The following is a 24,471-nucleotide window of genomic DNA, read 5'->3' on the forward strand; positions in this document are numbered from 1 at the left end:
CATTTTTTTCTGCGAAAGGTATCATATTCACTCACGCATTGCCAAAAAAAAATGGTAACTTGCTTAAGGACGTTCGATCCTGATATTTTGAGCGTATTGTAACGCTTCGGAACGCCTGCCTTGTGTTGAGAACAAAAACTTCGATGTAAAGTTTTATAATTTTATTCAGTAATACATGAACAGCGAAAATAAATAACAATGTTTGAAATTCACACAAGTCTCAACCCTCGGGACATAGATCTAAGACCAAAATCAGTACAACTACTGATATAGAACTGGGCAACTGACACTATTTCCAGTAAATTTATAATTTAAGCAAATTCCCCCGACCAAAATAAGACGTAAAGGCTCTCTATAAATGACTTATAATTAATTTACAAATAAATATTCCCGCTACTAGTTCAACTACTAGCACGCAGCAGAAATATTTCCTAACTCCTAAACTGGGCTAAAGAAGATAAAAATAACTAGTTCACAACTAGTAATTATAAATAAAACTAGTACAATTACTAGTAATAATTAATTTAGCCTAACCTAACATTATGTATTATGTACTTCAGTCACAAAGATACTGAACTAGTACACACCTTAAATTACTCTGGACAAAACTGGCAACCTTTCCCTAGGTCACAAAGAAAACAAGAGAGCAAACGATATTCAGAATCTGGGTATTTATAGAATTAACAAAACCCGCAATAATTCATAACCAATCATAACTAATAATTCCATCCCGTAAATAATAATCAGCCAATCAAATGTAATCATCGTCCCGTAATGAAATCTCACTCTCGTACATCGTATGTAAAATTATTGCAAAACATAAATAAATTAAATAAATTCATAAAACATAAAGTTACACTTTTAAAAGCTCATTTAACACTGTTTAACATTTAATTTAAAAAGAATTTACAATCAAATCTTCCGCCGAAATAACTCCAGTAAAAATAGATCACCGTGAAGCATCACGGGAAAATACACAAGTAAACAAAGTATGGCGGCGGCAGAAGTTTCAGTGAAACCTGTGTGCTCGAAGACCATAAAACATCGATCACACAAGAAATAAGGTAACTCTAAGATAATCCTAAACTACAGCGCAACTTTACAATTACGTATGTACAATCAAGCCAACAAAAAGCGTGCAATTAAATAGCAAGACGATGTCTGACATTCAACACATCGAAACACAAGAAAAATAACATAGATCTCCGCTGCATATAAACAGTTGTCAACCAACAATTAAGAAATAACTCTCGCTGGACATTTCAACATTCCATGCAAGAATTGATGAATGAATTTAAAGTATGCATGAAAGTGCTTTAGAAAAATACCAAGATAAAAAAATGAGATTCAAGAAAAATGGGGGAGGGATCGTTACATTTTGCCCCTCTCTAAGAGTCCAAGTCCCTTTGGACTCAAAATACAAACAATAAAATTCACATACAACAATTAATTAAAACAATCAATGACATATTTCAATATTCTACTTTATACTCTACACTCGATACACATATACTTCCATGAACACTGAACAGTACAGCTAATCTATACACACAAGGGAAACTACTCAGAAACAAATGCTGTACTTCACAAAGCTTACCAAAAAAAAAAAATGTATCAACTCCTCTCAAAAATTCACATCTCTAGGAATGAATAAATCATAGAATTTTACAAACTATAACACTACTACACCAACCTTCCTGCATATCACTTATCAATATAATAGAAACTTTATACATAACACAAAATTCTGAATTAAAACATGAAGTTCAACATAATTTCATGGAGACAAATGAGCAGAGCATAGTATACAGTGTGATAAGGTAAGTAAGTTAAAATGTACATGAATGATAATAATTCAATTAATATTCATTAACTGCCATTTAAAGAATGAATTTATCTTTCAAAAACAATGGATACACAAAATTTTAGCAGCCTCTCAAATTCATTATAGATACTTGCACATAAAAATACAGTGTTCTGATAATGCTAATAATTTAGACATATTTAAGTATAACAAGTAATGTATAATCTTTCTTAATTTTCATTCACAGGATCACAGAAAAGAGAAATGGACACTAAGCTCTTGGTAAGCAAAAATATCAAGTAATATTACAGAAATGAATCTCATTATCGTCAGACTTAATGCTTGAAATATCAATTTTAAAAATATTACACATAAAGTCCACAAATCATTCAATTCCTAACCCAATTTACAACATACATTAAATGAATATTTTCCTAACTTACATTACTTATACACGTACTTATACTTACTGCTCAAATATACAATGAAATATCTAATGTCTCTTATTATAATAAGGTCGTCGGGCTCTGAAGTGATCTGGCCGTAAAATATCATCCAATGGAGACTGGTGCTCAGTAGCTCTACGTGCGGGCTTTGGAAGGATCCTCCTTGGTACCGTCACAACAGACTGCAACTTCTTGGGTTGTTTCTTGGGTGAAATTCTTTGGGGGACAGGGGTTGTAACACTTACTCTCGCCGGGGCCATCATGAACGAACTTCACATCTGAAACAGGACCAGCTCCGGAATCCAGCCTCTCCTCAAGATTTTCCTGAGTTTCTATAGTCTCAGTTCTCTTTCTGCATTTAATACAAGGTCCACATTTCAGGCTTTCTAAACTGTCACCTTCTGAGCAGTTACAGTCAGCTGGGTTAGGACATCTTGATAGACCGTCAGCATTACCATGCTGTGTTCCAGGCCTGTACTCAATTTCAAAATTGTAGGCTGACAATATTTCAATCCAGCGAGCCACTTTTCCTTTAGGTTCTTTCAGTTTATATAGCCATACTAATGCTTGGTGATCAGTCCTAAGTACAAATCTTTGTCCTAAAAGACATTGTCTGAAGTATTCAACAAAGTAACGAACAGCTAGGAGCTCTTTATCAGTTACACAATAGTTCCTTTCAGCACGGTTTAGGGTTCGACTCCCATAGGCTAACACTTTTTCACGTCCCTCCTGTACTTGGCTCAATACAGCACCAATGCCTACATCACAGGCGTCTGTGTCGAGAATAAAATGGCCTTGGTTTGGGTCAGGATATCCCATTATATCTGGCCCAGTAAGAATCTTCTTTAGTTGCAGAAATGCTTTTTCGCATAAGTCTGTCAAGCGAAAAGAATGGTTCTTTTGTGTAAGTTAGTAAGAGGTTTAGCTATCACCGAAAACCCTTTTAAAAATCTCCTGTAGTAAGAGGCAGTTCCAAGGAATTGTCATACTTCAGTAACATTATTTGGTCTGCTCCAGTTCAAAATCTTCTCTACATTCTGCTTATCTGGTAAGACTCCATCTTTAGTGACTTTATGTCCAAGGAAAATAACTTCATCTTGAAAAAGGCTACATTTCTCAGGTTTCAATTTTAAACCTCCATTTGCTATTCTCTGAACCACTTGGCTAAGTCTGGACATGTGTTCATCAAAATTTCTGCTAAATATCACTATATCGTCCAAATAAATAAGACAAATGTCCCACTGGAGGCCATTTAACGCCATTTCCATAAGTCTCTGGAATGTACCTGGTGCATTGGTCAATCCAAAAGGCATGGTTTTATACTCAAAATGACCACATTTTGTTACAAATGCTGTTTTTGGTATGTCTTCAGCCTTAACTCTGACTTGATGATATCCTGCTGTCAAATCCAGAGTGGAAAACATTGAAGCTCCTGCAACGGAATCTAGACAGTCTTGAATTCGTGGTAGTGGGAATGCATCCTTAATTGTTAAATTATTTACTGCTCGATAATCCACACAGACTCTTATTTTTCCATTCTTCTTGCTAGCTAAGACTAGTGGAGAGGACCAAGGTGATGTAGAAGGTTGTATTATGCCCCTCTCTCGAAGGTTCAGAATGGCATCTCTCTCCTCATTGGCTAGTGCTATTGGAACTCTACGAGGTGGCTGTTTTACAGGTTTACTCTCACCAGTATTAATCTCATGTTCAACTAAATTGGTTTGTCCTAGGTCCCATTCATCTTTTGAGAATGGATCCTGATGGTCGTGCAAGAATTTTCGAAAAGCTTCTTTTTCTGACATATTTAAGGACTGGGAAGAGCCATCATAAAGCTCACGTAAATGATCTGGAACCTCACATGCCTCTCCAGGCGAGAGTTCAGTAGATCGACAAAGGCTTCTTAGGTCACTATAAACCGGTTCGATTACATCTACTATTCCCCCATATCCTTCAACAGTACCCACTACTGTGTCTGGATAAAGCGTTTTTCCTTCATCAAAAGGGTTCATAACTCTCAGGGGTACACTCAGTTTCCCTCTGATGTTAAGAACTGCTGGGGCTAACAGTAAGGAGGTCTTCTCCATAAGATCTCCACTTGGCACAAACATAAGGTCCTCTTCAACATCAACCTCACATTCACGCTGAATAAAAGTCGGTATTATTACTTCTGTATTCCCAGGTATATCACATCTCTCCACACAACGGAGGGTAATATCTTTATGCACACAACGTTGTATGCATGGAATATCATGACCTTTGAGCCTTATCAGTCCTTTACTTAGGAGAATATCTGCTTGACCAATATCACTATTCTGCAGGATGTCCACTCCAAGTAACACTTCATCTTGGATATCAGCTACCAAAAGATCTTTCTTGAGGGCCAAGGAACCAAGTTGCAATTCGAACACTCCTTTCCCATAAACATGAATGGTACTTCCGTCAGCTCCTCGTAAATGCGACTTTCCTTGAAGTCTGGGTCTGTTCACCTCTTTCAGTTGTTCATACACTTTGTATGAAAGTATAGTATTGGATGCACCAGTATCTGTTGTAATGTGGACGTCTAAACCATTTACTTTTCCCTCTATGTACACACCATCTGCATCTGGTATTCGATTAGAAATAAAACAAAAATCTTCTGACTCATCAAAATTTTCTGGTTGTCGGTCTGTTGGTGGGTCTAAACTGTTCGTCTGTCTGTCAGTTTCTTCTGTAGCCGGTCCTTGACCCACAGGAACGGCTAATGCCTGTTTAAAGGTGCCTTTGATACTTGAAGGTCATTAATTCTCTTTGGGCAGTCCCTTATGAAATGACCTTCAGCTTTGCAGTAAAAACAGCTATGTTTCTGTGGTCTGTCCAGAGGAGCCATTTGACCCGAAGACATGTCTGGTTGAGATGTACCAATAATAGGCCTACTTGGCTGTGTCCCAGTGTTGCTCTGCTTAGTCAGGTTGCTGAGAACTTTTGCCATCTCATCGACTTGTTTCTGCAAGGCTTCGATAGTGCCAACTGATGCTTGTTTGTTTCCTTGGCCGTACTTTACATTTCTGATGCGCTTCTTTTTCATCGACTTGTCTTTAGTGACTGTCTTAGATGAGGCCTCAGATTCAGAATCACTGTACAGCGACTTCACCTCTCTGACATGTTTCTTAGTTGAAGGCCGACCTGCTTCTTCATAATTTATAACCTGTCGTACAGCTTCATGTATATCTGAGGGGTCCTTGACGTATTCTACATGAAATTGGGCTTCTCCGTCAGCCAGACCATCTAAAAATTTCCTGAGCAAGTCTTCCTCTCTAGTCTTTGAGTCTCGCTCTGGGTGGGCTTTGACATACAGGCGCTTCAAATCAGCAGCAAAGTCCTCGACTCGCTCACCAGGCTTCTGAACTCTGTTATTAAATTTTGACAGATATGTACGACTGGTTTCGATTGCACGAAAACGATTGGTCAGTTCCTTTGTAAGTCTCTTATAACTACTTCTGGACTCTTTCGATATTTGGCCGTAAACAAAGTCAGCAGCATCTTCATGTAATCTGGGCAGTAATTGGTCCAGTTTGTCGTCTGTTGTCCAGTGGTATCTATCTGCAACTTCCTCAAATCGACAAAACCAGACAGACCAATCTCCTTTCCCTGTGTATGGAGGAATCTTTACATTGTGATGCTTAGCCCTTTTCCGGTACACAAAGTCAGACTGTGATGTTTCTCTGTCGCTACTCAAACACTCGTGAGACGTGCTACATGTATCTGATTGTCTGTTGTCAGGGTTGGTCCTTTGGTGGTTATCTTGTTCAGAGAGCTGTTTAATTTTCTCTTGTAAATGCTCTACCATCTCCGTAAGCTGGACAAGTGCAGTTTGCTCGCTTTCTGTCCTTGATATATCTCGTGCGCTTCTCATGGGAGCGGAAGTCTGATTCAGCATCACAGGTACAGAACCTGTACACAAACTCACAGGCACAGAACCTGTACTTAGACCAACAGGTACAGAACCTGTACATGTACATGAGCTTACAGGTACATTACCTGTACTAGAACTTACAGGCACAGAACCTGTACACAAACTTAGAGGTAAACGAGTCCTCGCGCAAACGTTGTGACCTGGTGTTGTAATTGTGGGGAATGGAGTAAACATATGGGCGCTCTGGTTTTGTTGACAATAAACAGGACCTTGAAAACTCACAGTACAAGGAACTGCATAAGAGTTTACAGGTAAGGTAGTGTGGTAATTTGAACCTGTACATGAACTCAAAGTGCTGTGTTTATGAGAGTTCACAGGTAACCCATATACTGGACTTGCTGTCTGCGTAATGGAGGGGCTCATGTGAGTACCTGTACTGGGGACTGCAGGTACATACATACTAGGGACAGCTGTCGGCTCTCTAGGAAAACCTGTACACAAATTCTCAGCAAAATGTGAGCAAACAGGTACAAAAGGCATCTGAGTTGTGGGACCACAGGTGTGAAGATGGCTCATTTTAGGCGTAACTACACTGTTTGTTGTCTGTGGCTGCTCTGTAGTGGTACTCACAGTTACAGAAACTGTATCTGAGTTCCCAATAAAAGGTGTAGGTTCTCCATCTCTCACAACGTCTGCCTGAGAACTCACAAGCATTAAACTTGTATCTGAGTTACGTAAAAATTGAGAGGCTTCTTTATTTGAATGAACAAGTGGTTTAGTTCTGTGCATGTCAGCTCCTTCACACGGAAATTCACATTCGCTTTCATTTTCTCTTACAGTATCTACAGAGGAACACGAAACTCGTGAGGTAGGTCTGGATTCTTGAAGACCACGACGTTTCCGTCGACTTCTACGTCCTGCCATTGTGATTTATTTTTATTTGATTTGCTTAATAAAATTTTTGTTTCTCAAACACAGACAAAGCGTTGTTATGATTCGATCACAGGACCCGTAAATTTAAACGGATCCCGCCGTGGATGCCAAAATTGTAACGCTTCGGAACGCCTGCCTTGTGTTGAGAACAAAAACTTCGATGTAAAGTTTTATAATTTTATTCAGTAATACATGAACAGCGAAAATAAATAACAATGTTTGAAATTCACACAAGTCTCAACCCTTGGGACATAGATCTAAGACCAAAATCAGTACAACTACTGATATAGAACTGGGCAACTGACACTATTTCCAGTAAATTTATAATTTAAGCAAATTCCCCCGACCAAAATAAGACGTAAAGGCTCTCTATAAATGACTTATAATTAATTTACAAATAAATATTCCCGCTACTAGTTCAACTACTAGCACGCAGCAGAAATATTTCCTAACTCCTAAACTGGGCTAAAGAAGATAAAAATAACTAGTTCACAACTAGTAATTATAAATAAAACTAGTACAATTACTAGTAATAATTAATTTAGCCTAACCTAACATTATGTATTATGTACTTCAGTCACAAAGATACTGAACTAGTACACACCTTAAATTACTCTGGACAAAACTGGCAACCTTTCCCTAGGTCACAAAGAAAACAAGAGAGCAAACGATATTCAGAATCTGGGTATTTATAGAATTAACAAAACCCGCAATAATTCATAACCAATCATAACTAATAATTCCATCCCGTAAATAATAATCAGCCAATCAAATGTAATCATCGTCCCGTAATGAAATCTCACTCTCGTACATCGTATGTAAAATTATTACAAAACATAAATAAATTAAATAAATTCATAAAACATAAAGTTACACTTTTAAAAGCTCATTTAACACTGTTTAACATTTAATTTAAAAAGAATTTACAATCAAATCTTCCGCCGAAATAACTCCAGTAAAAATAGATCACCGTGAAGCATCACGGGAAAATACACAAGTAAACAAAGTATGGCGGCGGCAGAAGTTTCAGTGAAACCTGTGTACTCGAAGACCATAAAACATCGATCACACAAGAAATAAGGTAACTCTAAGATAATCCTAAACTACAGCGCAACTTTACAATTACGTATGTACAATCAAGCCAACAAAAAGCGTGCAATTAAATAGCAAGACGATGTCTGACATTCAACACATCGAAACACAAGAAAAATGACATAGATCTTCGCTGCATATAAACAGTTGTCAACCAACAATTAAGAAATAACTCTCGCTGGACATTTCAACATTCCATGCAAGAATTGATGAATGAATTTAAAGTATGCATGAAAGTGCTTTAGAAAAATACCAAGATAAAAAAATGAGATTCAAGAAAAATGGGGGAGGGATCGTTACAGTATTTTGGTCAGGTCCTTTATTTATAAAATTCTGCATCATTTTAAAGTTCTAACATTAAATCTGGATTCTACAGTGCAAATTTAACTATATTCAATGAAAAAACAGTGAATAAATTCCATATTGTAGAATTAAGATAGTGACTACATTTTGTGGCAGAAAGTTTTTTAGACGAAAATGATCAGTTTTTTTTATTTTGAACTATAACAGTACTGTTAATTTTGGATTCCTATTTTTCCTTCCTCGTTGCACAAAAAGCTGTTTTTTGCAGTTAAATGTGTTATGCTGGTTTTGAAATATCTGATAAAATATTTCTTATGAATTCTATCTACAAAGTGTGACAAATATAGTAAATATATTCTGAAAATCCGGGAAAGAATTGAGCCAATTTTAATGTAAAAATTTACACTTCTTTTTAGTAATATCTGAAAATTTACATCAGATACCCCGCTTTTGATGTTCTTTTCTAAATATTCAAGATAAATTTGGCCTATTAGCTTAAAATCAGAAAAAGTTTAAGGCTTTAAAATAATTTTCTTGCTTATCAAATTTTCAATGCCAGAAAAAAATACTTTTTATTAGTGCAGAAAGGTCAAAAAATTGATTGTGCGAATCAATTTAAAACTTTTTCTTAGTCACAATTTTTAAGTGTCTTTTTTAAACAAACTTAGAGTTAATTTTGTTTCATGCTTTTATTGGATAAAAATATTGGAGGGAAAACGTCAAAAATATTATTTTCAATTAAGACACAAATTTCAGTGCAAAAACGTCATAACAAATGTACTGTAGCGCCAAAAGAAGCGTATTGACCCCCATTTTTTGATTTGAATTTTAATTAAACTATGTATGTAAAAACTAACAATATACTTGGCCAAAAAAGTTTAAGACTTTAAATATCAGGATCGAACGTCGTTAAAAATAAGAAAAAATTGCCATTAAACTTGAATATTTTAAGTATAACTTTTTCGAAAGCAGATATGACTTAGAGGCTTGTTGTAGTGGTTGGATTTTTGTTGTTGTTGTTTTGTCACGAGGAGCGACTCGTTATTGAGACGTCCGACAGAGTGCAATGCTACAGATCGTTTATTTATTATGCTTGAGATATCTGCAAGATTTGCATGTCTTTTCCTTTGCTTTGTCATAATGTTGGTTATTAAAGATAGAAAGTATTATTTTTCCAAATTCTATTACTGGTCTCTAGTCTTTAGTAAAACAGCTATTTGTTTTGTGGATATCCATCAACCAATTATTCCAATGTACATTTGAAAGCAAATTGGAGATAATAACACTGTAGTGCTGGCTTACACAGTGACCCCATTGTCACTAGCACAGCATCATTACTAACATTTTTCCGATAATTGTCTCAGAAAGTCAAGATGATAATAAGCGTAATTTACTGGTATATATTATCTAGAAATATATTTACAAACTAAGCTTAATTAATTAATTAGCTCTGTAGATGTTTCAAATATACACTTATTACGATTTCATATAGATATCTTGAATTGTTCCTGGGAATGGGAATTTAGAACATGAAATATGGACGTAAAGAAAGTATTCAAGCTGAAAAATACATTAAAACAATACAAACCGTGAGCAGAGCAAACAAAGGCCTCTAAAATATCAGAGTTGACATCAAAAAATCCTCTTTTTCTTTTTACTTTAAGTTACTTGGTATAAACATTAAAGAATTTTTTTATTATTTATATTTATTTATCAAATGATTACAGATGTAAAATGTTAATCTAGTCTAAAAAATGTTTTGTGAAAAGGGCCACCCCTAAACCGTCTTAATCTGCATGGCGTTTGGGTTTGGACGCTGTTATAAAGAAATGTAATGTAGTGGATTCCTTATCCTGGTTCCTTCTTCACAAACCTTGTGGTTTTTTTTCTTGTTTTCTAGACTTCTCCAGAAATTAAACTGTCTCCCCGAATAAGAATTTTGTTCTTACCACTAATATTTAGGAAAATGGCATAGAAAATGTTTTTGCAATTCTTTGCTTTTCTCAGACCTTGGCTGTTTTTGTCAAGTGTATCTTATTGCAAATTTGTTTTGATGAATTAAAGCAATGGATTCAAGTTTTATTATCTGTTTTAATTTCAGACAGACGTTGTTAACTGCAATTTTTGATTTTTTAAAAATAATTGTTTAGATCTTTTACAAACTGTTGTTTTAACTTTTTCAAAACAAAGATGGCCATTAAGTACTACGTTTTAATACTGTCAAACGTCTCTTTCAAACTGTGTAGATAACCCCCACAGCGATGCCAATCAATTTTGCTATGTGTCTTACAGTCAATCAAACATCATCAGTGATAATTTGTTGAATTTTGGCAAATAGGACATTTTTTTGTTGTAAGTCCTCGTCCCCAAGAACGGTAGTCATTTAGATGCCCATTATATCATTTTTGTTCAGTGAAATTGAAATCCACCTACTTATGTGTCTATATAAAGACATTGATTGCTATAAATATCACATATTTTAGTGAATATTTTTGGATTCTTAACGGGTTTTACAGCAGCTTTCATGAAGCTTTTTTAAATTGCACTCTAGTATACTGATTCTTTACCATTCATTTTTAATGCATTGTCTCGAATACCCCTTGTTTTCCAACTTCTCATAACAAAGCTATTTGATTAAAACTGTCCCATAATCTGTCATTAATTAATTAATGATTCAATCATGAAAGAAAGTCAAGCTAAATACCATGTGATTTCTATGTTGTGTGTCATAGAGCTCAGGATATAATTTATTAAACAACCCACGTATATCTTGTTTTATTTTATTCACTTTAAAATAAGGGTGTCTGTGCACAGGTATTGGATATATTTAAAACCCATTGTATGATAATAACACGTTTATTTTTATCACTATTAAGGAAGTTAAAGGATTATTTATAATTAGAGCTATGATGATACCCGGTCAAGTGAAGCGTTTTAAGTCTCTTTAAATGTGGAAGAGTCCTTTAATTTCATTCTATATCTACGTCAGAACACATCGAACAATTTAAAACATACTGATGTATTCATCGCTTGAAAAATGGGAAGTTATAATTGGGTAAGTTTTATCTAACCTATTTAAACAGCATTGTATTTTAGCGCATAATTAACAATTTTTCCGTCACTAATGGTATACTCATATGGAAGAATTGCTCTTCATCATATATTGTATTTTGTCGATTACTTTATAATGTTTATCTGTAATTTATATATGTTTATGCCCTATGGGTCCTGATTCGGTAATAAATTCTATTCTTTCTATTTTATTTTATTCTATTCTAAACAGTGACGGATTCACGGGGGTTGGGGGTTTGGAACCCCCCCCCCCCCACAATTCAATGATTTTTTTTACAAGTGTCATTTTATCAACATGTTGCATGGTTAAGACTCTAATGAACACGATTCCATTGCTCTGCACAACTGTGAAATATACCTCAACTACAGAAAAGGAAGTAATTTCGCTTGAACGCACAAAATACACAGGTAATCAGCAGATCAGGGGCCCGTTAGGATTTATACAAAGAAATCAAATATTACAGTATTAAACATTACAGATCAGTTGTATCTTGAAAAGGCTTGACAAACATGAATGAAAATTTGAAGGTGCATTTGAAAAATGAGGAAGTCAAATGTTTATATTCCTAAAATTATATCACATCCAATTCTATTCGAATTGGAGGCTTTTATCGAAGAAAGTGTTAATTTCCCATATTACAAAATCTATAGATCCGCCTATAATCCCTATAATCAATTAGAGTTATTCCCCCTGAGTCAACTTCCGTTAATCCTTTTTCATTCACAGACTATATGAATGAGGTTGGTGCAATTTTAAGGGATAATTTTTTGCAAATTTAGATATTTAGAAAAATAGTTAATGGGTATAATACATATGGATGTTTTTGTTATCTATTTGGTAGTTGTTTGCTGCAATCAATTTAGGAGTATTTATTCATGATTTCCCGATGATCCTTGATTTTATAATGATAATTTTTTCTAGCGTCTGTTGTGGCCATTTTGTATTAGCCGACCACGTTGTATCTATATAAGTTTTCATTAAAACAGATTATATGATGTAAGTATGTGATAAGATATAATGATTATTAAGTCAATTATCTTGATCGTTAGGATTTATATCATATTGCTTTGGCTTAATTAAATTTTCTTTGTTTTATAAATTGATCCGACACGTTTCAGATTTCTATACCAAGGGGAGATAAAAAAAAAAAATAATAAATAAATAACCAAATAAATAAATAAATAAATAAAAATAATAATAATAATAATAATAATAATAAAATAATAATAAATAAATAAATAAATAAAAAATTAGGCTAACTTTATAAAAAGAAATAATAAGGCATGTGAGAATGAGGAGATAATTAATTTAAATTTCTTCTTACAAATATAAAAAAAATATATATATATATATATATATATATAAATAAAGAATTTTCTTTTCTTTTCTGAACACGATGCCACCGAGAGCTAAGAAGCGTAGAATGGCTCAACCAGCAGCGACTGCCACACAGCAGCCAAGTGGTAGTCAGGCTACGGTGTCTGTGAATTCCCAGACGTACTCGTCGACGGCGTCGGCAGGATGTCCAGTACATGTACCAATACCACCGACCCAGGCTCCATCAACTTCCGTTGTGGCGGAAGCGCAACCCATGTTGACGACAAGTGCAGGGCCATCCTTTGCACCGACCACCTCTGGAGCAACAATCTCAACTCCAACAGATGTTGGTACCACCCCTGCTCCTGTCCCATCAATACATATGATTGGTATGAATGTTTCTAGCACAGTCAAACAACGTATTATTAGTGGGCAGTATATTGATTTGGCCACATTGGTAACACCAAAATCAGGGTCTGATGAAAAGAAATTAGTTATGAATAGTATGGGTGAGATAATTTATAAAGATGCCAACCCAAAAAAGGTAGAAAATATTGAGCAATGGACTGACCTTATGCTCATATTTGCAAGTGTGTACTTGAGTGCACATCCCGCCAAGACTCTTGACCTACTTAAGTACATACAGACCGTAAGAATGGGTGTTAGCAGGGGGGCTATATCTTGGAAAGAATATGATACGCAGTTTAGGCTGCGCAAAGAGCAAAATCCTGTGTCTTCTTGGGGTGAAATTGACTCGGAATTATGGTTGATGTATATGCATTCTGGGCCCGCTTATAACGTAACAAATGCACCCAAAACCAATAATGATAAATGCTTCAATTTCAATTACAAGGGATCTTGTGACAAATTCCCATGCATGTATAAACACAGTTGTATTCGATGTGGTAGTAACCATTCACAGATACATTGCCTTACACAAGCCTCAAACACTGGGTCCGCACAAATATTTCGCCAACAAAATTTTAGTGGTCAATTCTATGGACAGTCAAGTTTTCGTCCACAAACCACCAATGCAAATACCAACTATAAGGGGTATTCAACCAATGCAAATACCAATTATAGGGGGTATTCCAGCAGCAACACCCAGCGCCCCACCTACTCAAGACCAAGATTCCGCACCCCGCAATCTATGGCGTCTAGGTTCAACGCCTATTAATGTACACGCCCTTAAAAAATGTCTCGTCCACTATCCTAACAGAATCATAGCAAATCGCCTAATCCAAGGGTTCTCTCAAGGGTTTAAACTTCATTATCATGGGCCTAGATTACCAATTCAATGTAATAATTTGAAATCCGCGGAGGATCATCCTAATGAACTTAAAGAGAAAATCGATAAAGAAATTGAAATGGGGAGGATACAGGGTCCTTTCACGAAAATACCAATTTCTAATCTTAGGTTATCTCCAATTGGGTTAGTGCCGAAGGGGGATAATTTGGGCTGGCGTCTAATAACGCACCTCTCTTTCCCGAAGTTTAGTAGTGTAAATTCATACATAGATCCTTGTGAAACTGCTGTACAATATTCATCCTTTGATTCAGTGATTCAGATGATTGCTAAATTAGGGAAGGGGGCTTTCATAGGTAAGCGAGATATAAAATCCGCATTTCGACTTCTTCCAATATTTCCCGGCGATTTTGATCTCCTGGGTTTTAAATTTCAGGGTAATTATTTCATAGACAAATGTTTACCTATGGGGTGCTCCATTTCGTGTAAGGTTTTCGAGGATTTTACTACAATTTTGCAGTGGGCTACGATACAGCGCTCTAAAACATCAACAATGGATCATTATCTAGATGATTTTATATTTGCTGGGAGGGATGCCCATTCCTGTCAAGATCTTATGTCGAATTTTCAAGACGTCTGCGATGATATAGGTGTTCCTATTGCCGAGGACAAATCTGAAGGCCCTACTATGGTTATGACATTTTTAGGTTTTGAGATAGATACTTATCATATGCTAGTTAAGATCCCCAATTCAAAATGCTTAGAGCTACAGGGTATTTTACACCATCTCGTTGTTCAACGCAAGATGACACTCCAACAATTACAATCTGTTTTAGGTAAACTGAATTTCTTTACAAGAGCCATAAGACCAGGTAGGGCATTTCTGCGTCGGCTTTATAATGCTACAATAGGGGTTTCAGAATTACATTATCACATAAGGATAACTCAATCAATGCGACAGGACCTGTACATGTGGATTAATTTTCTTGAATCATTTAATGGGACTGTGTATTTTTTAGATATTGAGTGGACGTCAGACAACAACATTAATTTTTACACAGATAGTTCCGGTTCGTCTTACTTGGGATGTGGTGCTTATTTCAAAGGGGAATGGTGTTTTTACCCTTGGCCAGAGACCTGGGCGTCCAATGACCTACTTAAAGACATGACCTTTTTAGAGTTAGTTCCGGTGGTCTTGGCCGTCTATTTATGGGGTAACAAACTCGCTAATAAAAAGATCATTCTCCATATAGACAATCAAGCTGTAGTCGCTATAATTAATAAACTCACTTCTAAATCAGAGCGGGTCATGAAACTACTTAGACCATTTGTCCTTGCTTCTATGAATTATAATATTCTGTTTCGTGCAGTTTACATACCAAGTAAAGACAATGTAGTTGCTGATTCAATTTCTCGTAAGCAGTGGGCCAGATTCCGACAAGCAGCTCCACATGCCAGGGAACACCCTTGCCCAGTGCCCCTATCTTTCCGCAACATCATCTCCAGCCTGAGTTTGCTAAACTTTTAGACGCCTCAGTATCTGAAAACACACATAAATCTCATCGGGCTGGAATGGCAGCTTATTACAAAGTATGTAGACTCATTGATTGCACGCCATGGCCCCCTACATTAAACTCAGTCGTGCAATTCGTTTTGCATTCATCATCATCCGGCCTCGCATATGGTACCGTGAGGTCATACTTGTCAGCCATTTCATTTTATTGTAAATTGCAGAGTGTTCACGATCCAACCCCAGAGTTCTTGGTTACAAAGTTATTGCAGGGCATGAAACGTTTGAGACATAAAGTAGATACTAGACTGCCAATAACGAAAACAATTTTGCTAAATATTATTCAAGTTCTGCCCATAATATGTACCAATGCTTTTGAAACAGCTCTTTTCTCGGCTGCATTTTCCCTGGCATTTCATGGATTTTTAAGAGTTGGCGAATTAACAGTTAATACAAGAGAAGGTGATCAACAAAACACAATTCAATTCGACAATTTGTCCATTAATCACGAAACGCAATCTCTCTTACTGACTATCCGGTATTCGAAAACGGACCAGTTAGGTAAAGGCAAAGTACTTCAAATAGATAAGCAGGGTGGTGTAGCATGTCCATATCAGCTCATTACTAAATACGTCAGCATCCGTCCAGAGGGTTCAGGTCCATTGTTTCGACACTTCGATTTATCCCCACTCACACGATATCAATTTACGGGGGTACTTTGTAAGGCAGTAAAGCACCTAAATTTGCCTGGTATCTCAGGATACAAATCTCACTCTTTTCGTATCGGCGCGAGTACTGATCTCGCGTTAAAAGGATTTTCAACTCATGACATTCAGAGATCTGGTCGTTGGAAATCTGATTCTTACAAATCCTACATTCGCATACCAAAGTTTTAATCTAATTTTTATATACAGACAATATGGTTGGTGGGTTCATCAATAATCAAGCACGCCTTTTTGGAAGCTGTATTAAGACCAGGTGGTACAAATTTGACATTAGAAAGAAAACACATCTCACTGTGGTGGCAGGGTTATAGTGGCCTCCAGTTAAGTAAAACTAAACAAAAGAGTAGAACTCTTGGAAAGGTGGGCCCTGTACCTAATTTCATCCTTATACATTGTGGGGGGAATGACTTGGGCAATGTATCGATCAGAAAAATAAGGGTGGTTGCAAAGCAGTTGGTTTTATTTCTAAGGAATCACTTTCGAAACAGTAGGATTATATGGTCATTTATACTTCCGCGTCTCCAATGGCGCTATTCAGCAAATTTAAAAGCTATGGAAAATGCACGCAAACGGGTTAATTCTGGTATAACTGCAATTGTCTTGCAATCTGGGGGCGCAATAATTCGCCATTCAGACATTAAACCTGATCCAGCTTTATTTTTACAGGATGGGGTACACTTATCCTCGTTGGGGAATAACATTTTTCTAAACTCTCTCCAGGGGGGACTTGAGGCTATCGTTGCGCATGGTCAATCCTGCTTTCCCAATTAGCAAGGGTCCTGGGTACGGCTGTTCGTATATGCCGCTCTACCCCCACCATGGTGGCGGAGTTCCATGGATGAGTTTCATTCTGATCCTCATCTCAGGGAACTTGTGGCGTATAAGCGGCATTTTGGTAATTATATTGTAAGCTTTGACCTCTGCACCTCCCAGGGTCAATGCTTTCTATATATATATATGGTGAACTTTGAACTTTGATGTTGTGAACTTTGAACTTTTGATGTTGTATGAACTTTGACTTACCACTATATGAACTTTCACCTTTGGTAATGACCTTGATATATGATTTGCTTTGATGTTGAATGTTGTTTGTGCATTTGATTGGGGCATGCTCTTGTCTTGGCTGCCCATTGCCCATATGATATTGTTTGTTTTGCATTTGAAACTAAATAACAGCCGTGCCCATAATATCGCCACACTTTAATAAAATTAATTTCAAGTTACCATTTGTTTGAGTTACACTTTTCTGAGATAATCAGATTTAACACTATTTCTTATTTTTTAATTCAAGTCTAATGTTGAAATCAAATTAATTTTATACATTTTTTATGCCCCCAAATTCTTAAAAATAATTGTGATGATCGATCTTTTAAAAAAGAAGAAAACAAATATATAGCAATTTACATTCATTTCTGTATTATAAGGCACCTCTCCCCACAAAATCTGGGTCATTCTTCTATAAAGCCATTTTCTCGGTATACATGAAGATGTAACTCTGGAAAAATCATTTCCCCGCTTAAAAAGTGATTGAGTATTCAGCGATCGGAATGTCTGTATCTCTGTCTGTAACAATTTGGGGTACCCATCTTATCCGCAACTCCTCTTTGAGCCACTGATGGAATTTAATGAGACTTTCACAGATTTCTTGCTTCATATAAAAGTACCATTGTGTACGTCCTGTTCACTGGCACTTGTTTATGTAATGAATTTTTGACCCATAGTATAATAATAACACAAGTATTAAACTCCGATTTACACCGAGAATTGTATGTTCTAATCTCTGGCAAAGAGAAAAATTAAAGAATGCGTGGGTTTAAAAATCCAATCCCAGATTTTAAATATTGCATTGAATTAATAAATTTTCACAGTGTCTTATTTTCCATAAAAACGCAACGATGTTTTTCCGATGTAATTTCAGAAACAGATTTTTAGCCAATCAAATTCGAGGTCTAATTCTTTGCCCGAGATTAGAACATACAACTCTATGGTACTGTTTTACTTTCCACTCGGCGAGCAGAGTTTTGACGCTGATTACGGAAATAAAAGAAAATAAAGACAAGCATGCCAGATATGGTTGTGTAGATAAATTATCGTAGAAGACATAGGTATAAACAGTTTACCCGTGCATTTCCTCTGAAAGTATAAATGAGCGCGATTCTAAGGGAGGGGGGTACTCGGTGTAAATCGGAGTTAGATACCTTGTGTTATTATTATACTATGGGTCAAAAATTTATTACAGAAACAAGTGCCTGTGGTCCTGTTTTATTTTTTGATCGAACATATTTTTGTTTGCCGTAGCACAACGTGGAAACTATCATTATTTCTATAACACCGAAGGGTACCTATTTCTTATCCGCAACTCCTTTATATTTAATGATAATATCACAGATTCATCATTACATGATGCCATTGTGCGTCTCTTATTTTTTATTTTGATCTGACACTTATTTCGTGAGAAAAACATACACTTTGCCATTATTCTAGTAATCATATATGGGAATATCATTTAGTGAGGTCAGTGCTTACAGTACCTCTGGTTTAAGATTGAAACTGTAAAAAGTAATGCAATTTTCAAAAAAAAGATTTGATGGTCATTTCCTTACTCTTATTTTGAATATATTACATCTCAGTTACTCATTGATTAAATATAAAGAAAAAAACCTTTTACTTTTCAGATATTTTTGACTTTCTTTGGTGGCTTCGTTGCTGTTTCGGGAATAGAAAGTTGGAATCATTGCACAAGTAATCCTGATTGTCGCTGTATCCCAAACAGTTACAAGAACTATATAGCAGACTGTTCGAATCTCGCAATCGCAGAGGTACCGCGAACGCGACCTGATGTCGACACTCTAAATATAGGACATAATAGAATAAGTCATATCATGCATCCGTTTAGTCCCACACTTGTGAATTTGGATATGTCTTATAACCAGCTTCAAAACTTTACTCACGACGTGTTCGCAAACTTAACACGCCTGAGAACTTTAAATTTAGAAGGAAATCAACTTCAACTGGACGAAAGCGTACTTAGACCGGAAGTCTTTCGAGACTTAAAAGCTTTACGTTCAATATACATTAAAAAGACTATAGTCAAAGCACGGAGCACATTTCCATACAAAATGTGGGGCCATCTGTCCTCGTTAGAGACTCTCCGGATTGACGTCATATCATCGACACAATTTGGTCGACAGTTTCGCTCACTGACGTCACTGACAGCCCTAAACGTATCAGGATTGTCTGGATTTTGCTCGATAGAAGAAATTGGAGAGAAGTTCTTGGAAAATCTGCCTCTCTTAGAGATTCTGGATTTGTCTTGTTGTCACATAAAAGGATTCTCAGCAGGTGCTCTGAAAAAACAACAAAATATAACGGTCCTTGATATTTCATACAATGAAAAATTTACATTTGCAAGTTTTGCGAATATAACAAGCGATTTACAGTTTTCCAAAATAAAGGTTTTCAAAGCCAATAAAATCCACTGCACTTATGGAATAGGAACTTTGTTACAAATCCGTGACGTCATGCACTTTAAGAACACTTCTCTCGAAGAACTTTACCTAGAGAACAACAGACTAGCTCTTGTAGAAAGATATGCTATCCGCTATTTTCCCCCAACTCTCAGAATAGTGTCGCTCGTCCGAAATAAAATGGCACTTGGTGCTTACTTAATGGATGTCTTATTCTTGACAGGGATGGAATCACTTGACTTGTCCCTCCAAATGACTTCAAAGCCCACCAGCAAACTGATAGACGCTTTCATTTGTCAGAACCCTTTACGGCCTTCCGATAACACAATAGAGAGACATTCCAACAAATACAACACAGAACCATTTCAAATGAGATATAATGCTAATATCTCCGTAACTCTGCCAAGAAATTTAAGAACTCTCATTCTGAGAACAATCGGCATACGTCTGGAACTCTCTGCGATTCATGTTAACCCGTCCAATCAGTTGACCCATCTTGACCTTTCACAGAACGTCATAACCAGCTTCAAGGGACCCATTATAGGATTTAATAAACTTCAATATTTGGACTTATCAGGTAACCTTTGTTCCTTGCTTTCAACCAGGTTATTTGATTTTACGACAGCACTGCAAGTTTTAAAGCTTAACAACAACCTGTTAGGTTTCAGTTTGAAAGACGATTTGGACGGAGGAACCTTTAAGAATCAGGTCAATCTTCAAGAGCTAGACTTATCGGACAACAGAATACAACAGCTTCATGAAAAACTATTCAAAAATCTAGGAAAGCTTCAAAAGCTGAACTTAAGTTCAAATTTCTTGACGGAATGGAATGTGAAGATTGATAATATGTGGAACCTGATCATGATTGATATCTCAGACAATACGATAATGCAACTCAGTCAGGACGCCACAGTGTCGATTGCAGAAATATCAAAAAAGAATAGACACTTTAAAATTTTTCTGGCAGACAATCCTTTTGCTTGTTCGTGCGATTCTCGACATTTTCTACAGTGGTCTTCCAAAAATCGCAAACATATCTCGGACTTTCATCAGATGAAATGTAAGTTAGACAATGGAACAAGCTTTGGTTTCCAAGACATAGAAACAGTTTTGCGATTGCTTGAAATTCAGTGTAAAAATTATCAAGTGTTAACATTCATAATAACTTCTGTCATAGTGTGCTTCGTGATAATCATCGTTACCGGTTTAGTTTACCGGTACCGATGGAAACTACGTTACTTGTTTTATATGACCAAAAACAAATACCGATTAGCCAAACCTATATATCAAGATACGTTTACGTTTGATGCCTTCATATCATACGCTGATGAAGACAGGGATTTCGCACTGCACGAGTCGATTTCCCAGCTAGAGAAATCAAGAGGACTGCACCTGTGCCTCGACAAGAGGGACTTCCGGCCCGGTACAGAGATCGCAGCAAACATTACAGAAGCTATCACCAAGAGTCGTAAAACAATCATAATTCTGTCCAATCACTTCCTGAACTCTTACTGGTGTATGTATGAATTCAATATGGCCAGAATGGAGAGTATTTATACCCGGGATGGAAAGGGCGTACTGTTCATGGTTATGTATCGACACGTGACTGCTAAGATGTTGCCTTTATCAATGCTGGCCTTGGTAGAAAGTCATTCCTATATCGAGTACCGCGACGATCCTCAGGGGAACGTCGTATTCTGGGACAAAGTAGCTGACACATGCAAAAATCCGTCAGATTAAAGTAGCCGACACCTGCAACAGGTCCTTATGACAACAACGCTGATACCTGTGAAAAACCTTCTTTATATAAAAAACAAAACAGATAAAATGAAGAAAAGTAAAGAAAAAACCTTATCGATGAAACGTGTGGAGATAACGAACAGCATTCAAGGTCAAAAGTCCAATTAGTCAGAGTCAAATTAGGAGCAGAGCAAACAAGGACCAAAACATTGCATTTGGGATTATTTGTCATGGAGGAGTGATGATCCCCTGCGGACGGGTCACATCTTAAGAAACTTACAAATATATAGATCTGTCAATAAGCATTTTATTACAAAGATGACGGAAAGCATACTCAAACTCGTATATATATGTAGGACTCCAAAGTGCGAGGGTGACGCCAATTTAAGTCCGATGGTCACGCCAGAGTCCGATGATTTGACACGCCAAAGTTCTATGGTGTAGAAAACAATTAATGTTTATGAAGTCATAGTACTACTGCACAAAAACGCAATGCCATCCCATGCCGAGGCTCGATGGTTTAGAATAAATACAAATAAATATTCAATGCAAAGACTAAGCCTAGTCTTGTGGATATAGGTGCGAGATTAACACTTATCAGTCAAAAAATGTGTGTAACAACCATAAGCTAGGTATCTTTGATGGGTGGACTAATCCAAATAAGTCCAATAGTGTGCGAGGACTAATTATAAAATCTCTCGGGTGAGTTTGAAGAAACACATTGGTGTTCAAGAACTAACCCTTATCAGTCTAATGGTGTACAAGGACTAACCCTAATAGCTCTAGTGGGCGAAAACAATAGGCAAAATCAGTAAAATCGTATTCGAGACAAATGCTAAATCAATGGATTTTGAATGCAGAACAACGCCATGACGTCCGTCTATTGTGATGTCATAAACGTTGATAGTTCCTTCCCACCATCGCACTTTAGCGCAACGTGCCTCATAGGAAACAAACCATCGGACTTTGGCGTGTCCATCGGACTTTCGCGTAGAGACGTCCGTAAAGACAGCGTGCCATCGGGGTTTGGCGCAGGCCATCGGGCTTTGGCGAGACCATCGGGCTTTGGCGTCACCATCGGACTTTTGAGTCTTATATATATATATACAATATACGACAAGTAATAGCAGCTGCAAAATACCTTTATTTCTCAACGGAGGCCTGCTACATTTCAAAACGGCACTTACTAAAATATAGTCAATTATATTGAATCTATTTTTAATCATTTATTGTGCATGCAAAACTTGAGCACAAAATTTATGGATGGCTCAGACTTCACATTGAAGAATGAACTTCTGCGACCACACAATGAGAACTTGCTGGTCAGCTGTGATGCAATATCACTTTACACAAATATGCAATCAGGCACGTAGCAACGGGGGGGGGGGGGAACAGGGGGGCCTGTCCCCCTTTTTTCCCAAATATTACCTTTACTAATGAATATGTTCATTGAAAGCTTGGTTGGCCCCCACACTTCCTACCACAGTAAAGTGATATCAATATTCCATGCAAAAAAATTGGTAGTGAAAGGAAGTTGGCATTGAAAAAAGTTGGCCACTTACACCCACCCACCCCCCACCCCCCTCCCCCTTACGAAATATGATTTTTGAGTTTGGGCAATTTTTTTTGTTTGTCAACTTTAACAGGTAAGTAAAAAAAAGATTTCTCTGGTTGCCCCCACCCCCACTTTCAAATTCGATGCTATGTGCCTGGCAATAGGAGAAGCTAATGGCTGGTGTTGATACGGCTTACAGGGAAATTCTCGGTAATAGCCCAGCCGACATTAGACCTAAATTATTTAATCAGATTTATCCCAGAAAGTAATATATTTGTATTCCATGCAAATATATACAAAGAAATAATTGAATACGCGATGGGTTCTAAGTCAGGGACCCTTAGTCAGAATCGCATACATTCTGTATGCGATATTCGTTAACATGAAATTACCAATTAAACTGATTTATAAAATTATTAAAATATCAGGATATTCAAAGAAATAAAAATATTGCAATGCAATCCTCCATCAATAACCTATCGTGTCATTTAACGCAATAAAAAAATTGACTGATATGCTCTTCTCCTAACTAATTTGATAATCTGTATAAAAGATGTGCAAATAAGCTCCTGATGATAGCGGATTTGCAGCTAATTAATATACTATCAAAATCATAAACCTCGTATATATCACACCGCCGAAGCACTAGATTAGTGCCGAGTCAATTGATTCGAGGTACATGGCTGATGGGAACCACTTTTTTTGAAGAAAAAAAAATCAACATAAAAGGCTTGAGCTATTGCAAAATTGAAATTTAAATGAATTTACTACGCAATATTATTTGGGACAAATTTTGACATCGATGATATGCCTTTGACTATTGACGGTCAATCTTTTATGTATGAACGTCTATCATGTACAAATGACAAAGAAAATTTGCTGACAGGCAGACAGGTAAAAAGAAAATATGATACATTTTCTGGCTATTCAAGAAATAATATAATTTGCTAGAAATAACACTTAATTAAAACGACACTTCTTCAGTGGCGCCGTATGCAATCACAAAGTTCAATACATTCCTACTTGATATCGAGCAATTCTTTTAAATGCATGATGGTCATTATTTTTCGTTTTATAAAGTGTCATTTCTTTAAGATATTTTATTTATTAAAACATTCGTGATGACACGTGATCACGCATAAACGACTTATTAGTAAGGAAACAAAACTCTCGCGTTTACAGAAAAAGGACCCCTTTCACCTCCAAACCATGTCCAGGAAATTAGAAAACTTTCTAAATCATTTCTTGTGCAAAGAACAAAATACACTTTTTATATAAACATTGTAAATTACACCTTAGTAGTTGTCAATTATCTCACAATCACTTTAATAGACGCATCAAATGTGTCGTTTTCTGAGCACAGTAAGT

The 24,471-nt window shown here is 36.5% G+C and overlaps 3 protein-coding genes across 3 annotated transcripts; all 3 read left to right on the top strand.

Moving 5' to 3' along the window:
- The first annotated feature begins 11,431 nt into the window (after window positions 1-11,431).
- LOC134238361 (toll-like receptor 4) lies at window positions 11,432-21,552 on the top strand. Its single transcript, XM_062720500.1, has 2 exons — window positions 11,432-11,525; window positions 19,017-21,552. Exons 1-2 carry the CDS (start codon window positions 11,508-11,510, stop codon window positions 21,546-21,548), a joined length of 2,550 nt encoding a protein of 849 aa, XP_062576484.1. The 5' UTR covers window positions 11,432-11,507; the 3' UTR covers window positions 21,549-21,552.
- Window positions 12,912-14,037, top strand: LOC134238373 (uncharacterized). The gene has a single exon (XM_062720507.1). The coding sequence runs from the start codon at window positions 12,940-12,942 to the stop codon at window positions 14,035-14,037; it is 1,098 nt and encodes a 365-aa protein (XP_062576491.1). The 5' UTR covers window positions 12,912-12,939.
- LOC134238374 (uncharacterized) lies at window positions 16,525-17,363 on the top strand (the record flags this gene model as incomplete). The annotated part of the gene is made up of 1 exon (XM_062720508.1): window positions 16,525-17,363. A coding segment is annotated over one exon (588 nt), but the record flags the coding sequence as incomplete, so codon positions are not given.
- Window positions 21,553-24,471: the final 2,919 nt, after the last annotated feature.

The sequence above is a fragment of the Saccostrea cucullata genome, unplaced genomic scaffold (genome assembly GCF_032062105.1).
Source record: "Saccostrea cucullata isolate Sc308-1 unplaced genomic scaffold, CSIRO_AGI_Scuc_v1 ctg787, whole genome shotgun sequence".
NCBI lineage: Eukaryota > Metazoa > Mollusca > Bivalvia > Ostreida > Ostreidae > Saccostrea > Saccostrea cuccullata.

Coding starts and splice junctions, on each gene's coding strand:
- LOC134238373 (XM_062720507.1), top strand. CDS start 12,940: ATGCCACCGAGAGCTAAGAAGCGTAGAATGGCTCAACCAGCAGCGACT.